This window comes from Equus caballus, chromosome X (genome assembly GCF_041296265.1).
Source record: "Equus caballus isolate H_3958 breed thoroughbred chromosome X, TB-T2T, whole genome shotgun sequence".
In the NCBI taxonomy this organism is placed as follows: domain Eukaryota; kingdom Metazoa; phylum Chordata; class Mammalia; order Perissodactyla; family Equidae; genus Equus; species Equus caballus.
Window position 1 is genome coordinate 144,783,334 of NC_091715.1, and position 12,639 is coordinate 144,795,972.

General features: G+C 58.5%; 2 protein-coding genes across 6 annotated transcripts; both read right to left on the reverse strand.

Moving 5' to 3' along the window:
- Positions 1-1,812: 1,812 nt before the first annotated feature.
- UBL4A (ubiquitin like 4A) lies at positions 1,813-4,641 on the reverse strand. Its single transcript, XM_023634207.2, has 4 exons — positions 4,470-4,641; positions 4,183-4,288; positions 3,755-3,969; positions 1,813-3,641 (listed from the first exon to the last, which is right to left on the reverse strand). The coding sequence occupies exons 1-4, from the start codon at positions 4,515-4,517 to the stop codon at positions 3,534-3,536; spliced, it is 477 nt and encodes a 158-aa protein (XP_023489975.1). The 5' UTR covers positions 4,518-4,641; the 3' UTR covers positions 1,813-3,533.
- A 566-nt stretch (positions 4,642-5,207) lies between these two features.
- SLC10A3 (solute carrier family 10 member 3) lies at positions 5,208-9,157 on the reverse strand. 5 transcript variants are annotated; one of them, XM_070258191.1, is made up of 4 exons: positions 9,034-9,109; positions 8,332-8,719; positions 6,799-7,015; positions 5,208-6,687 (listed from the first exon to the last, which is right to left on the reverse strand). In XM_070258191.1, the coding sequence occupies exons 3-4, from the start codon at positions 6,875-6,877 to the stop codon at positions 5,438-5,440; spliced, it is 1,329 nt and encodes a 442-aa protein (XP_070114292.1). In that variant the 5' UTR covers positions 6,878-7,015; positions 8,332-8,719; positions 9,034-9,109; the 3' UTR covers positions 5,208-5,437. The 5 variants fall into 5 exon arrangements, with proteins under 5 accessions (XP_070114292.1, XP_023489974.1, XP_070114291.1 ...); XM_023634206.2 differs by lacking the exon at positions 8,332-8,719 and having other exon boundaries at positions 9,034-9,146; XM_070258190.1 differs by lacking the exons at positions 8,332-8,719; positions 9,034-9,109 and adding an exon at positions 8,720-8,928.
- Positions 9,158-12,639: the final 3,482 nt, after the last annotated feature.

Consider the following 12,639-nt stretch of genomic DNA (forward strand, 5'->3'; position numbering starts at 1 on the left):
GAGCGTGTGGGAGGGAAGAACCAGCAAAGAAGCCAGAGAAGGAGTGAGCAGTGAAGTGGAAGAAAAAGCACGAGAGTGAGGGCAGAAGAGGGTGGGAGTGAGGACCGCCAGAGGTGTGCGGAAGGGGGAGGTCCTCAGGTGCCCAGGGGGGCCGCTCCGTCTGCTTGGAAGGTGACAGGGGTGGTTGTCTCTTGCGCAGGCTTTTCAGGACCCAGAGGTCTGAGGCTCGCCACAGCTGCCACATCTGCTCCTTGGAGTGCTTGGCCTGGCCAAGCAGCGGCCCTGTCAGATCTATTGGACCTGGCTAGGCCTGTAAGGTGCCAGCAAATTGTGGGCACAGCTAATTTCTCGCTTGGGCACCTCCAAGTCAACGAGCCCCACCCCAAAGCAAATGCTGCTCTCCTCTGAGTACCCCCCTCCTCCCACGTGCCCTCAGGAAATGGTACCACAAGCATCTCATTCCAGGTGCTAGACCATTTCTGTCTGAGAGGCCGCTTTAGCTGGGCCCTTCACTCATCCTGCTGTCTCCTAGTATCATTGTGATCACAACAGAGCCTGCGAGACGCAAGATGTCCCTGGGGCTCAGGGATTGTCCTGAGGCCACTGCCCTAGGGGCAGGCAGAGGGTCTCAGGGCCCCACAGTGGGCAGGGGACAAGGGATAGCAGTGGGTCAGCACCCACACCCCGGGTGGACACTTGGCTTGGAGGAGCATCAGGCCTGCAGTAAACATTCTGACCCCTGTTGAAGGATCTCAGCAGTTGGAGCCTGCAGGTGTACATGGGGCCACCCGTGGTATCTAGGGGCAAAGGTGGGGTGCAGCCTGTGACCCCTCCATCTTCTCATGGAGTCCTCAGTCTCCTCTCATGACGGCTGGGGCCTGGACAAGAGCTTCCCCGGCCTTGTCCTACCGGGGCCTCCCATCTCTTATCCCGGCAGCATTTCCTCCCTCTCTTGTCTTCCCGCCCTCAACCTGCCCACCCCTGCCCTGCCACAGCTACATATTCCTGCACAGACAAGTTTCTGGAATGAGGGGTTCCCAGTCACTGACACTGACTCCTCCCCTACCCACCCTGCAACTGCTTCTTGCCCCCCAACATCAGCGATGACCTTCTCCTTACTAAGGCCAGGGGTGGCTCCCTCTTGCCCTCACTTTGCCTGTTGGGAGCACTGGACAACCCCCCTTCCTGGAGGGGCATTCCTGGCTTCCGACACCGAGCTCTCCCCGTGGCCTTGTGTTTGGGCATGCTCCTTGGCCTCTACCACATCTCCAGTCAGTAAAGTTCCTCAAGGCCCAGTCCTTTCCCCTCTTCATGCCACACTCTCGGGGATGCCGCCTCATCCGTCCTCAGCCTCTAGGGTGCCCTGTCCACAGGTAACTCCTGAACATTGTTGTCGAAGGCTGCACAGGGCTTTGGAATCGGACCTGGCCTGGGTGCCAGCCAGCTCTTCTGTCAGCAAGGCTCCCACCACACACCCTGAAGACTCCACTCCTGTCTCCATGTCCAGCCCAATCTCTCCGCTGAGTTCCTGCCCCCATATCCAACTGCCCAGTGAATGGCTCCTAACCACGACATGGCTCTGTCATTCCTGAGTGGAGAGGCGCTGACACAAGGGACTCAGTGACCATCTAAGGTCTGTCTGAAACTCACATCCGCGTGTCACTCCCCTGCAGTGGACCAGTCAGCCCTCCCCGAGAACCTGGCTTTTGGTTGAGAATCCCCTTCTCCCTCCGGCAGCCCATGGGTGTCCAGGTGCCTGGCCTCCCACTGCCCACCTCATCCCCAGCCAAAATGATCAGAGGCACAATCTGGTTCTGACCAACGAAAGGACTGTTTATTTGTCAGGGGCATCTGAGAAAAAAGCTACACTACAGGGCAAGTAGGTGCTCCTTGCTGGCTGTGAACGAGGGATTCAGTGGAATCTTCAGGCAGCCATCTTTTGATCCTGAGGCGGCAGCCTGGGATGAAGCAGACACTGCAGAGTGCAGAAGGGAGGTAGGAAGAAACTGGGTATTTGGTGAAATTGTTCATCTGCTGCCAATACCGCTGGACTTCTCAGCTTCGTAAACCAGTAAGTTTCCTTTATTGTTTAAACCAACTTCCTCTATGGTTAAACCAATTATTGGAAACCAAAAGCAGCCTAGCTAATATAGTTCCTTTTGGATAAAAGTCAAGGTCTCATATTCACCTTTAGTGCGATTTAAAATTTCAACATAAACTTCCTGACTCAAAATAAATGAGAGCATTGGTAAGTCAAATGAGCTGCCAGACCACACAGGCTCCTAAGCAGGCCCTGTTTTCTATTCTCGGCTCTCAGGTGGGGCCAGGGGCTTCTGTGGACTCTTCAAAGCCTTCGCCCCTTAGGCCTCTGTTTGTCTTCCCATCCTGGGGACCCAGTGTTCACCCAACAAGGCCCAGGCAGGAGGGCAGCTTCCTTCCTGCCTTGGCCATCCCAGATGCCCTCCTCTAAGGAGCAGGTGCCCAGATGATCTCTAGTGCCCACACCAGGCAGGGTGGGAGGACCACTACCACCAGCCCATGCTTCTTCTCCCTCCCCAGCACCCTGAGGTCTCCTCTCAGCCAGTGAGGGGTGTGCAAAGTGGAAGCCCTTGTACACACATGGCAGGGGAAGGGGCCCTTCCACGCTGTGGGTGAGCACAGGGTACAGGGGCCTCGTCGAGGCCTAGCTCTGGCACTGCCTTGAGTGACCTCAAGCCAGTCACCTGTCATTCCTAGGGGGTGAGAACTGCCCATGTCCAGGAGGAGACAAGCAGAGAGGGTGCCTAGACAACAGCTGTGACACTAAGGGCTGGGACACCTCATCTCTGGGCCATGTTTGGCCATTACTCCACTTTTGGCCTCAGTTTGTTTATGGAACATGACGGGGAGGATGGCTGCCGACTCCTCACCCTGGTGCTGGGGTAAGGATGAAGGAAATTGACTGAGGTTTAAGGACCGGCCCTCATTGTGCAGAGCTAACAGCTGGGGACCAACATGGCACAGGGACTTGCTTGAAGTCACACTACAGAGCTGGGCGTTCATCCCCGATTCCCCAACCTGCTTGTCTCTCGTCGAGTGCACTCTGGCTGCAGCAGCTGAGGGGCCTCGGGGCTGGCTGTCACCTGGCCTCCCACCAATGCTGGACCACCTGTCAGGTGACAGGACTGGGCAGCAGGGGCCAGCTGCTTCCCCTTTCAGGCCTGGAAAGGAGTCACTTGAGGGTTTATTCTCAGTGGGCTAAACATGAAATGCCAGAGCCCATCCCTCGGAGCCCTTCCAAACAGCCCCTCTCTCCTTCTTACCCTGAGGCACTTCTAGAAGCTGGCTGGACTCAGGTTCTGGCTCTCTCACTTCACTGCCAGGAGCCTCGGCTGTCCCACCTTCTGTGCGAGGTGCCTGGCACCTAGCGAGAGCCGGGTCCGGACACCTGCCAGCTAGTATTATTGTGAGCCAAATTGCAACATGAGAACACATTTAATGCTACATGCAGCTTGCAGCCTGGCTGCACTCCTCCCCACACTCCAAGAATCCTCTTAGGAGAACCCCTTCTCCATAGCTTCAGTCACTTCAGGGTGCAGGAAGCGGCTAGCCAAGCGTTCGATGTCATCCAGAGTCAGGCGGCTCAAGGACCTCTCGTAATCCTGAGGAGACAAGGCCAGGAGGATTCAGGGGGTGTCAGTGCGGGGTACATGGTGACAGAGGTGGGGGCTGGGAGCAGCGGGGCCAGGAGGGGCCAGCCAGGGCTCCCTCTCACCCTCTGCAGTTGATCCAGGACTCTGCTGGCATCTGCAGCGCTGAAGTGGCGGGCCAAGACTTTGGAGATCAGCTGCCAGGCAGGTGGGGGTGGGGCCGGGGTCTCAGCCAGTCTCCGGGTAGTGCTTTCTTCCAGTAACACCTTCTCCAGAGGTCTGACCACTAGGTTGAGCTTGGAATTGGGCCCAATGCTGTAATCGGAGAGTCTCTTCCCATCTGTCAAAGAGAGATTAAGTTGTCACCCACAGCGGTGGGGGTGGCTTCAGGGAGCCCAGGCCGAGCGCTGCCGCAGCTGGCTGAGGGGGGTTCGGCCACCTCCCGGAGGGTCCAGCGGCCAGTGCGCCGTCCCTCACACGCTGCCCGGGCTCGGCCTGGGTATCCTGTCCCCCGACTTCCTGCGGGGCTCCCTGGACGTCTCTCCCCGGTTACCTGCCAGGGCCTTGCCCTTGAACAGCAGCCGCTGCTGGCGCACCGGGACGTTCAGTTTCTCGGAGACCAGATGTTTCAGCGTGGACACGAGCTCGTCCTCCGACACCTGGCCGGGCCGAGGGTGGGAGGCCGGGGTTGAGCCCGCATGCCCGCCGAGGGCGCTCTCCCGGCCTCCCCGGCGCAGCCGGCCCGCCCGCCCCGGCCCCGGCCCCGGCCCGCCCGGCCCTGCGCCCGGGGCTGGGGGTGAGGGCGCGAGCCGGCCCGGCGGCGGGGCCCGGCGACGCTACCTGCAGGCTGCACTCGCGGCCCTGGAGCGCCTTCACCGTCAGCTGCATGGCGGCCGCGGCGGCGTCCACTCCGGCCGGCACGCACCCAACAGCCCGCCGCGCGCCGCCGCCCCGGGCGCGCGCCGGAACCTCCCGCCGCCGCCGGAAGCCGCGAGAGGGGCGCGCCCCGCCCCGCCCCGCCCCGCCGGCCCCGAGGAGGAGTCCCCGCGGCGCCCCGCCCCGCCAGCGGGCGGGGACCGGCTGGGCTGACGGGTCCCCTGGGACGACGGCGCCGGAAGCCGGCCAGGACGGGGAGGAGGAACGGGTCAGGCCGGCTCGCCCTCCTCTGGGCGGGGAGCGCCGGCCTGGCCGCCCCGCGGCTGAGCAGGTCAGCGCAGGCGGCCCGGCTGTGCCTCGCAGCAGTCCCCACACGGCCCAGCCTTGCCAGGGTTGCTCCGGTGCCCGCGGCGGGCTGCTGCCTCCTCCTTTCCAGTCTGGCTGAAGAAAACCAGCTGAGCTTGGGAGCAGGCAGGGGAGCCAGGCCTCTGCCCGCATCCTCCCGCGGCTCATTCTAGAACAGAGACGCCTACCTCTCACAGAGAGGGGATGCCTGGGGAAGGCAGGCTGAGAGAGAAAGTCTGTGCAGAGGTCACCTTGTCACTCAAGCCAGTCCTCCACCCTGGCCCACACCTACCCAGTCACACCCTTCCTACCCCCAACCCCAGGCCCCAAAGGGCAAAAATTGGAAGGGACCCAAGCTTGCTTCTCTCTTTTATTGAAATATATTTTCTGGGCAGTGCCTACCTACCTAAGTCAGCATAGCCTCTTTGGCACTGAAAGCTGGAGAATAAAAAACCAGTAAAAAACATCAGCCTGGATTTTTGTGAGTGCATAGTGCATGAGAACTAAAGGCCTTTGGTACACAAGAACTGTGGGGACAGTGGGTGGAGGGTGGGGGCTAGGGGCGGCGAAAGCTTGACCCAGGGGCCTCAGGGAACTGGGCACAGGCTGCTATAGATGAAGTGGCCAATGACTAAGGCCAGCATCTCCGAGGTGCCGCTCAGTGCCACGATGAAGGGGGCCTGGGAGGCATAGTTGGCTTGAAGGCGGCGGAGGGACAGCTGCAGCATGGCCAAGGCCAGCAGGCTGTTCTGCACTCCTACCTCAATGCTGACCGTCCGCCGCTGGGCCACTGGCAGCTTCAGGCATGTGGCCAGACAGTAGCCCACCAGGAGGCCAACCAGGGGCACTGTGAGGCCCACCAGCACGATGGGCAGCCTGACGCCCGCCAGGATGAAGACCCCCATGCGGTAGGCCAGGAAGAGGCCACCCAGGAGCAGCACAAAGCTGAAGGGCTTGATAACCTGGAGCAGCAGTTGGGAGAACTTGGGGAGCTTGGACTTGATCACTACGCCTGCTGCTATGGGGATGGCAATGAACAGCAGGGTCCCCAGGATCTTGGAGATGGGCACATGGAGTGTTTCGTGGATGCTGAGCAGGCGGCTGTAGACGGCTGAGGACAGTGGCAGGAAACCAGTGGCAGCCACCGTTGAGATGAAAGTCATGGAGATGGCCAGAGTGACGTCCCCTCCAAGGAGGAGGCTGAAGAGGTAGCTCCCCCCGCCGCCAGGCGACGAGCAGGTGATGATGAGGCCCAGAGCCAGGGCCTTAGGCAGCATGAAGACCTTGGCCATCAGGAAAGCAAAGAAGGGCATGACCAGAAACTGGCCCAGGAGGCCCAGCAGCATGGGCTGGGGGCTCTGCAGGAGTCCCTTCAGAACCTTGAGCTCCACTTTGCACCCGAACGAACACTTGTTGACAAAGATAAGAGGCAGGAGCAAATAAAGTATTGGGTTCTCTGAGAAGTGGATCAGGTCGGCGCCGAGGGTGGTGGGGGAGTCTTCGGCAGGTGAGACCTTGATGCAGAAATCTCTCCGCTCCTCGATCAGCATGGGTGGGGCCTTGTGGGGATCCACAAGCTGGATGTGGAGTGGGGCTAGCCCGGGCAGGCCTGAGTGGATGCTCACCACAAAGCCGCCCCCACCGCCCCAGGTTATGGCACTCACATTCTTGATGGTCAGCACCTCTGTGTCCAGGGAAGTGACTCTCAGCGTGGGACCAGGCCCTGTCCTGTTGCCCTGGCCTGGGTACTGGCTCGAGATCACAATGATGCCCTCACTCTCCTCTGGGAACTCAAACTCCATCACAGAGCCATCCCCAATGCTCAAGTAGCGGCCCCCTGTCAGTGGCACAGTATGGCCCAGAGCCGTGCTGAGGTTGGCACCGGCAATGGCTGTTCCCCAGACCCCCCACGGTAGGCTGACAAGCAGCAGGGCAGCCTTGAGCATACCTAGGCAGCCTGTGCAGCCACTGCCCCCTCCTGGGCCAGGCCACTGCTGGGAGCTGCCCCTGCCCCTCCTAAACACCATGGCTCCTCCTGAAGGATGGTGAGCCCAGGCTCTCTGCGGCTTAGGAGAGCAGCCCTGCTGGTACCATTGGGTTGTCCTGAGAAGGGTCCATAGGCACGGCCCAGCCCTGTGCTGCCTTCCTTGATGGCAGAGCTCTTCCTGAGGAGAGAAAGGACACAGAGAGATGGCTGGTGAGGGTGAGCAGCTGTGAGCCCAAGAGCCTGGGGATCTGGAAGCCCACTGTTGGGCGACTCAGTAGGACCCCTTGCCCCAAGCCCAGGAACAGAAAGGCAGTGCCGAGTGCTGATCCTTGAGTGCCATTCGGTTGTCCTCTCCCCCAGCACAAGTGCCTCAAGCTTCTCATCCCTCACCCAGAGGAGCCACCCACAGGTAGGAGTTCCCGTTCAGCCTGCTGGTACCTGCTGATTTACCGGGACTTGCCCAGCACAGTGACCATGCAGAGACATCCTGATACCAAAGGGTTTGAGAGAGCCACCCCCAATCCTGTCACCACTAGCCTGTTCCCCACCAGCTTCGAGATGCAGCTACAGCGGGGCCGCAGCAATCCCACAACCAGGATGAAATCTCTGAAAGGCTGCCCAGGGATGACAAGGAGACAAGCTCAAGGAGAGCAAAGGGTGCTGATAGGAAACACTGGCTTGGGCCAGATTTGAGAGGCCTTCAGAGAGCAGGTTATGGCATTTGAGTGTCATCTGACAGGTAGAAAGCAGCCAGCAAAGTGGTGTGGGCAGTGGGTGACCATCTGGTTGAAGGCCCCAGGGGCTGATGTCCACCACCAACGTGAAGTTGTGAATGGTGCCACCGTGGCTCCGTGGCCTCCCCTACCTGCTGACAGTGGGGAGATGAGGGTTCTGGGGTGGAGCAGGTCCCATCTCCCCAGGGAAGTTGCTGGAAGGGGCAGCAGGAGGGGGTCAGATAGGATCCGATGTCTGCGGGGGGGCTTCCTCTCCTTCAGAGCTCCCACTCCTCTGGCAGTCCCAGAATTTGAGCTCCTAGAGCCGCTGTGTTACATCTGAGAGGCTCTGCTTGGAGTCCAGGGGCTCCTCCCCATGCCCACATGCGCCCTACCAGAGCCTGGAACTCCCAGTGGGACTATGAGTGTTTCTCATAGGCGAGGTGCCTCAGGCTGAAAGGAGGAGGTTTGGGCAGCCACCACCCAATTGTCACATCACCTGCTGGGACTGGAGCAACCAGGATGGGGACACAGTGGCTTTTCATCACTACTGTCAGTTGCCTCACGTCCTGCAGTGTCCCAGTCCTGTTAGAGGCCCCTGCCTCTCTAGATCCTATCAGTCTTTGTCCCTGCCCCCATCCCCCCACCCCATCCTGAGACTGGGGAGCCAAGCCGCAGCGGGTGGAGGGCAGGTTAAGCAAAAGGTTCATCCCTGGGAAAGTCTCCCCCATCCCCCTTGGGATGCCATGGCCTCGGCTTGTTTGGAGTTTAGGTCACTTACCGTGGAGGCCTTGGTCCAGCCTTGTGTCCCACCGTTGAAGAGGGAGGCAGGAAAACCAGAGGGAATATGACAAGCAAAGTGGAGGAGAGTCACAGGGAAAAGATGAAGGCACCCAGGACTGAAGCCACCGCGGTGGCGTGAGCCAGTTCAGAAGGGAGAGGAGGCTAAGGGTCATCCACCCTGTCCTTCCAGTAGGGTAGGCAGCTTTGAGTCACTGCAAGAGGGGTCTGGCCCAGATCCCACACCATTTCTGCTTGAGGGGCCGGAAGAGTTTCAGCAGATGCACCACAAGGCAAGGGAGGGAACCCCAGGCTGGCTGCTTTTTCCACACTGGCCAAAGGTTCCGTGTTAGGGCAGTTGGCAGTGCTGACCCGGAGCCCCTTCCTACCTGGAAGTCCGGAAGTTGTCAGATTGAGCTCGAGCAGAGCTCGGGCGCGAACAGGGGATGGAGGGAAGGAGGAGAGCGCTGCCGCTGGGCTCGCGCTGCCGCCCCGAAGCCGGCAGGCCGGCGACCCGCCCGGGCGGTCCCGGGGTCGCGGAAGGGGGCCCTCGCGCCCCTCCCAGGCTCCGCGGCCGCACCAGGCCTCACTTTCGCGCGGCAGCAGTCCTCCGCCTGGCCCGGCCGCCCGAGTCGGCGAGCGCGGAGCCGGGCCGGACCCAGAGGCCGCCTTCCGCCCGCCCTTTCAGGCCCCAGGCTCTCACCTGCCGTCGCGGCCCCGGAGCTCGGCGCCACCGGGCCTGCCCGGCCGGCGGACGCCTGCGAGCTCGGCAGGCCAGGGCCCCGCCCCGCCCCCGACCAGCTGAGGCACCGCCCCCGGTCAGCCGAGGCCCCGCCCCACGGGCCCGCTCCGCCTCCCCCACGGAAACAGGCTCTCCTCAGGCTGCCGGGTCGGTTCCGACCGGATGTGACGTATCCGGGAGCGACGAGCCGGCGCGGTCCCTCCGGCCTGGTCGCCTTCCGGATCGCGGTTGGTCGGCGCTGGACGCGGCTTCTTGCGGCTGTCGAGCTGCAGTTCCGAGTTTTCTGTGGTTGCCGCCCGGGTGACGTGCTCCGGGTAGGGGCCATGGTCATTGCCAAACACATTGCGACCTCTGGGGGCAGTGAGACACAGGGCTAGCCATTAGCAGGACTGGGACGCCCAGGTACTGCTGCTATTGGCGGGAGCCCGGGGTCACGGTTTCGGCACGTTCCGGCTCCGGGCGCCCAGCCCTATGGCCCCAGGGCCGAGTCCGACCCACCCAGACTCTGGGGGCCAGGCTCGACCTGGTTTCAGCTTCCTTCATTCAAGCATTGACTGAGTGCCTGTTTCCACACTGCGGAACATCAGTGGACTTGTCCACCTTTCCAAACTTTTTGGCGCCACCAGCAAGGTCTGGCGACTTCACGGAAAAGGAATGCAAACAGATGGCATAAGGATGGGCAGAAAGGTGGTAAGGGTGTAGAAAGGACATGGGAAGACTAAGCAAGTGCATAGTTGAAGGGGATTTGCACGTTCCCAAAGGCTGCTGGGCACCTGCAGTCTGCCAGCGGATCACTGGCTACCCACTGCTCTGGGAGGACCTCGTCACGGCTTTGATGGAAACCAGTGGGCCCCAGAGTTACAGGTGCTTGCCCCCGGAGGTGCACAAGACACTTCACTGAGAATGTCCCCCAAAACTCCATAGCATCTCTATTTTTATTTAACTTTTCAAATAAATAATTTTAATAAGTATTAATTTAAATGTAAATGTAAACACATTTTATTTTAAAAATTTATATTTGTGTGTTTTATAAAGTTCAGATTAGTGCGTGCATATGATACGTAAGCAGGTAGATGTACACATGATGGCAGTGCATGCTTAAGAGGGTTTGATTTAGGTCGGTGATTAAAAACATTCAGAGGCCATAACTCTGGGCTGTTCTTTAGCCTCAGAGGACCAGTAAGGCGTAAGCCATTTGTGTGTGTGGACTTGGTGTTCCAGAACTATTGCATTGTCCCTCTCAAATAGGGTTGAAGGGTCCTGATGGAAGCAGGCTGGCACAAGTGAGAGGGGAGGGCTGGGCTTGGCACATGCTGCGTTGAAGTCTGCAGTTTGCAAAAGGGCAGTCGGGGTAGGGCTGTCCAAGGACAGGGTAAAACTGGCTAGAGGTAGAAGGGGAATGGGTCAGCAGAAAGAGCTGGGGGAGGAAAACCTAAAAGAGGTGTCCTCCCTGGAGGAAACCTGCGTTTTTATATTCCAACTGAATGGGAATGGGTGCCGGGGGTCAAGAAGACCAGATGTAGTCAGAAGGCTGCTCCCCATTGTCGTCAGTCACTTCAGCCATCCCTGAAAAGCCAGAGTGCGCTGGTGGGATGTCTAACATGAGGGAATTTGGAGGCCTTCTCTGCAGGAAAAAGGGACGGCTTAATTAAAGGCAAGGAAATGTTCATAGTTGGGTCAGGGTATTACCAAATTACCCCAGAAGAGGAGGAAGGGCTCTACAAATCAGTCCAGGATATTTAGTTCCAAAAGAGAAGTCATCTGAACTGAGAGAACACATAGAAGGAATGATAGGGACAGCCAAACAGCAGAAATGTACTTCAGATGGGAGACCTGCCACTGTAGTAGGTAATAGGGTCACAATGGTGACCTTGAGCAGTGTGCCCACCTCCTGCTCTCCAGGCAGGGGCCTCCAGGAATGCTCGGTGATGAATAAGCAGGCATGGAAGGCACATTCTCTACAAGCACAAGTACGGGATGCAGGTGGTATTTGCAGGGAAGTGTAATGACCACTGTTGTTTCTGCTTGCCCGGCATCAGGTCACAGCACCTCAATTTCCTTTGGGGGAACCATCCCTCCTCCAACCTCGGTACCCAAAGTTTGCATGTGGATGGTCCCAACGCTGGCCTCCGGTGGGCCCATGCCCAGATGTAGCCAACCAGAGCCACACAGATTGATGCAAGGATAAGCCCATAATCCAATTTGGACCAATGACAGTCCCCGGGGACTTGTACGCGATCTATTGGGAAGGTGGGACCACTTTTTTGCTGGGGTTGCTAAACTGGGACCTCTCTCTTGCTCCCCGTACTTGAGGGAGACAGCATGTTTGAAAAGGAAGCAAATACAGAGAAAAACGAAGCCGAAATGGAGACAGCCCGTGTCTCAATGATCCCGCTGACATTATTGGAGCTAGAACCACCCATGGGCATTGGGATCTGTTACAGGAACAATAAGTCTCCTTCCCTTGTCATTACTTATTTTTGCTTATGCCAGTTTGAGTTGGGATGCTGGCACTTGTAGCCGAGGATGTCCTAACTCCTCAAGGGTAGGCCTGAGGATACAGCTTTACCTCCACTTTGGAAGGTCGTGCAGGCTGTGCCCCACACCACCATCAGCTTCCTAGCCTGTGCTGGGCCAAGTGGGGGAGAAAGCTGGCCTGCTGTTTCCATTGGTGTAACTCTGGTGACCCTCGGCGAGGGCACAGCCTCTTGGGGAGTTAGGGGCCATCAACGGGGCTCACTCCCACCTTTCCAGCATGTAACACAGAGCCTGGCCCAGGGCAGGCACCTGGTGAATGTCTGGGGAAGGTCAGGCAATCACAGCAGTGGTTTGACAGGCACCGTGGGGCCTAAACACCTCCCAGCCTTGCAGTATGGAGCTTCATGAGCTTCCATTTCATCTAGAGCAAGCACTAACCTTGCAGAGCCCTACTTATCTGGCTTCTAACTTCCGAGCTCCAGTGAAACTCTCCTAAGCTCACCAGGGACTTTTATCACTTCTGGAAATGGGGCTAACGGCAGGGCTTTCTTGCTAGGGTTGCCGTGAGGACCGTTTAGGTAACATGTGTATAACCGAAGTCCTGATGGAAGAACTAAGGTGAGATTTGCTTCAACATATTGGGCTGTAGGGGGTGCAGATGAAACACTGGCCACATGCCGATCACTGTGACAGTTCCGATGGGCACACTGAGGTTCATTATACTATTCTACTTTGGGGGACATTTGAAATTTTCCATAATCAAAGGTTTAAAAAATGAATACCTGGGGGCTGGCCCCATGACCGAGTGGTTAAGTTCATGCGCTCCGCTTCGGCGGTCCAGGGTTTCGCCCGTTCGAATCCTGGGCGCGGACATGACACCGCTCATCAGATCACGCTGAGGCGGCATCCCACATGCCACAACTAGAAGGACCCACAACTAAAAACACACAACTATGTACCGGGGGCTTTGGGAGAAAAAGGGAAAATAAAATCTTTAAAAAAAAATGAATACATGTATGATACTATAATGGTGGATACACGTCATCATACACTTGTCAAACTCACAGACTGTATAACACCCAGAGGGAA

Bases quoted from the DNA above. Each gene is read 5' to 3' on its own strand.
- UBL4A (XM_023634207.2), bottom strand. From the start codon at position 4,517: ATGCAGCTGACGGTGAAGGCGCTCCAGGGCCGCGAGTGCAGCCTGCAG. The intron at 3,970-4,182 runs GTAACCGGGGAG...TCTCTTTGACAG, and splicing joins CAAGGGCAAGGCCCTGGCAG to ATGGGAAGAGACTCTCCGAT. The intron at 3,642-3,754 runs GTGAGAGGGAGC...TTGTCTCCTCAG, and splicing joins TCCTGGATCAACTGCAGAGG to GATTACGAGAGGTCCTTGAG.
- SLC10A3 (XM_023634204.2), bottom strand. From the start codon at position 6,877: ATGGTGTTTAGGAGGGGCAGGGGCAGCTCCCAGCAGTGGCCTGGCCCA.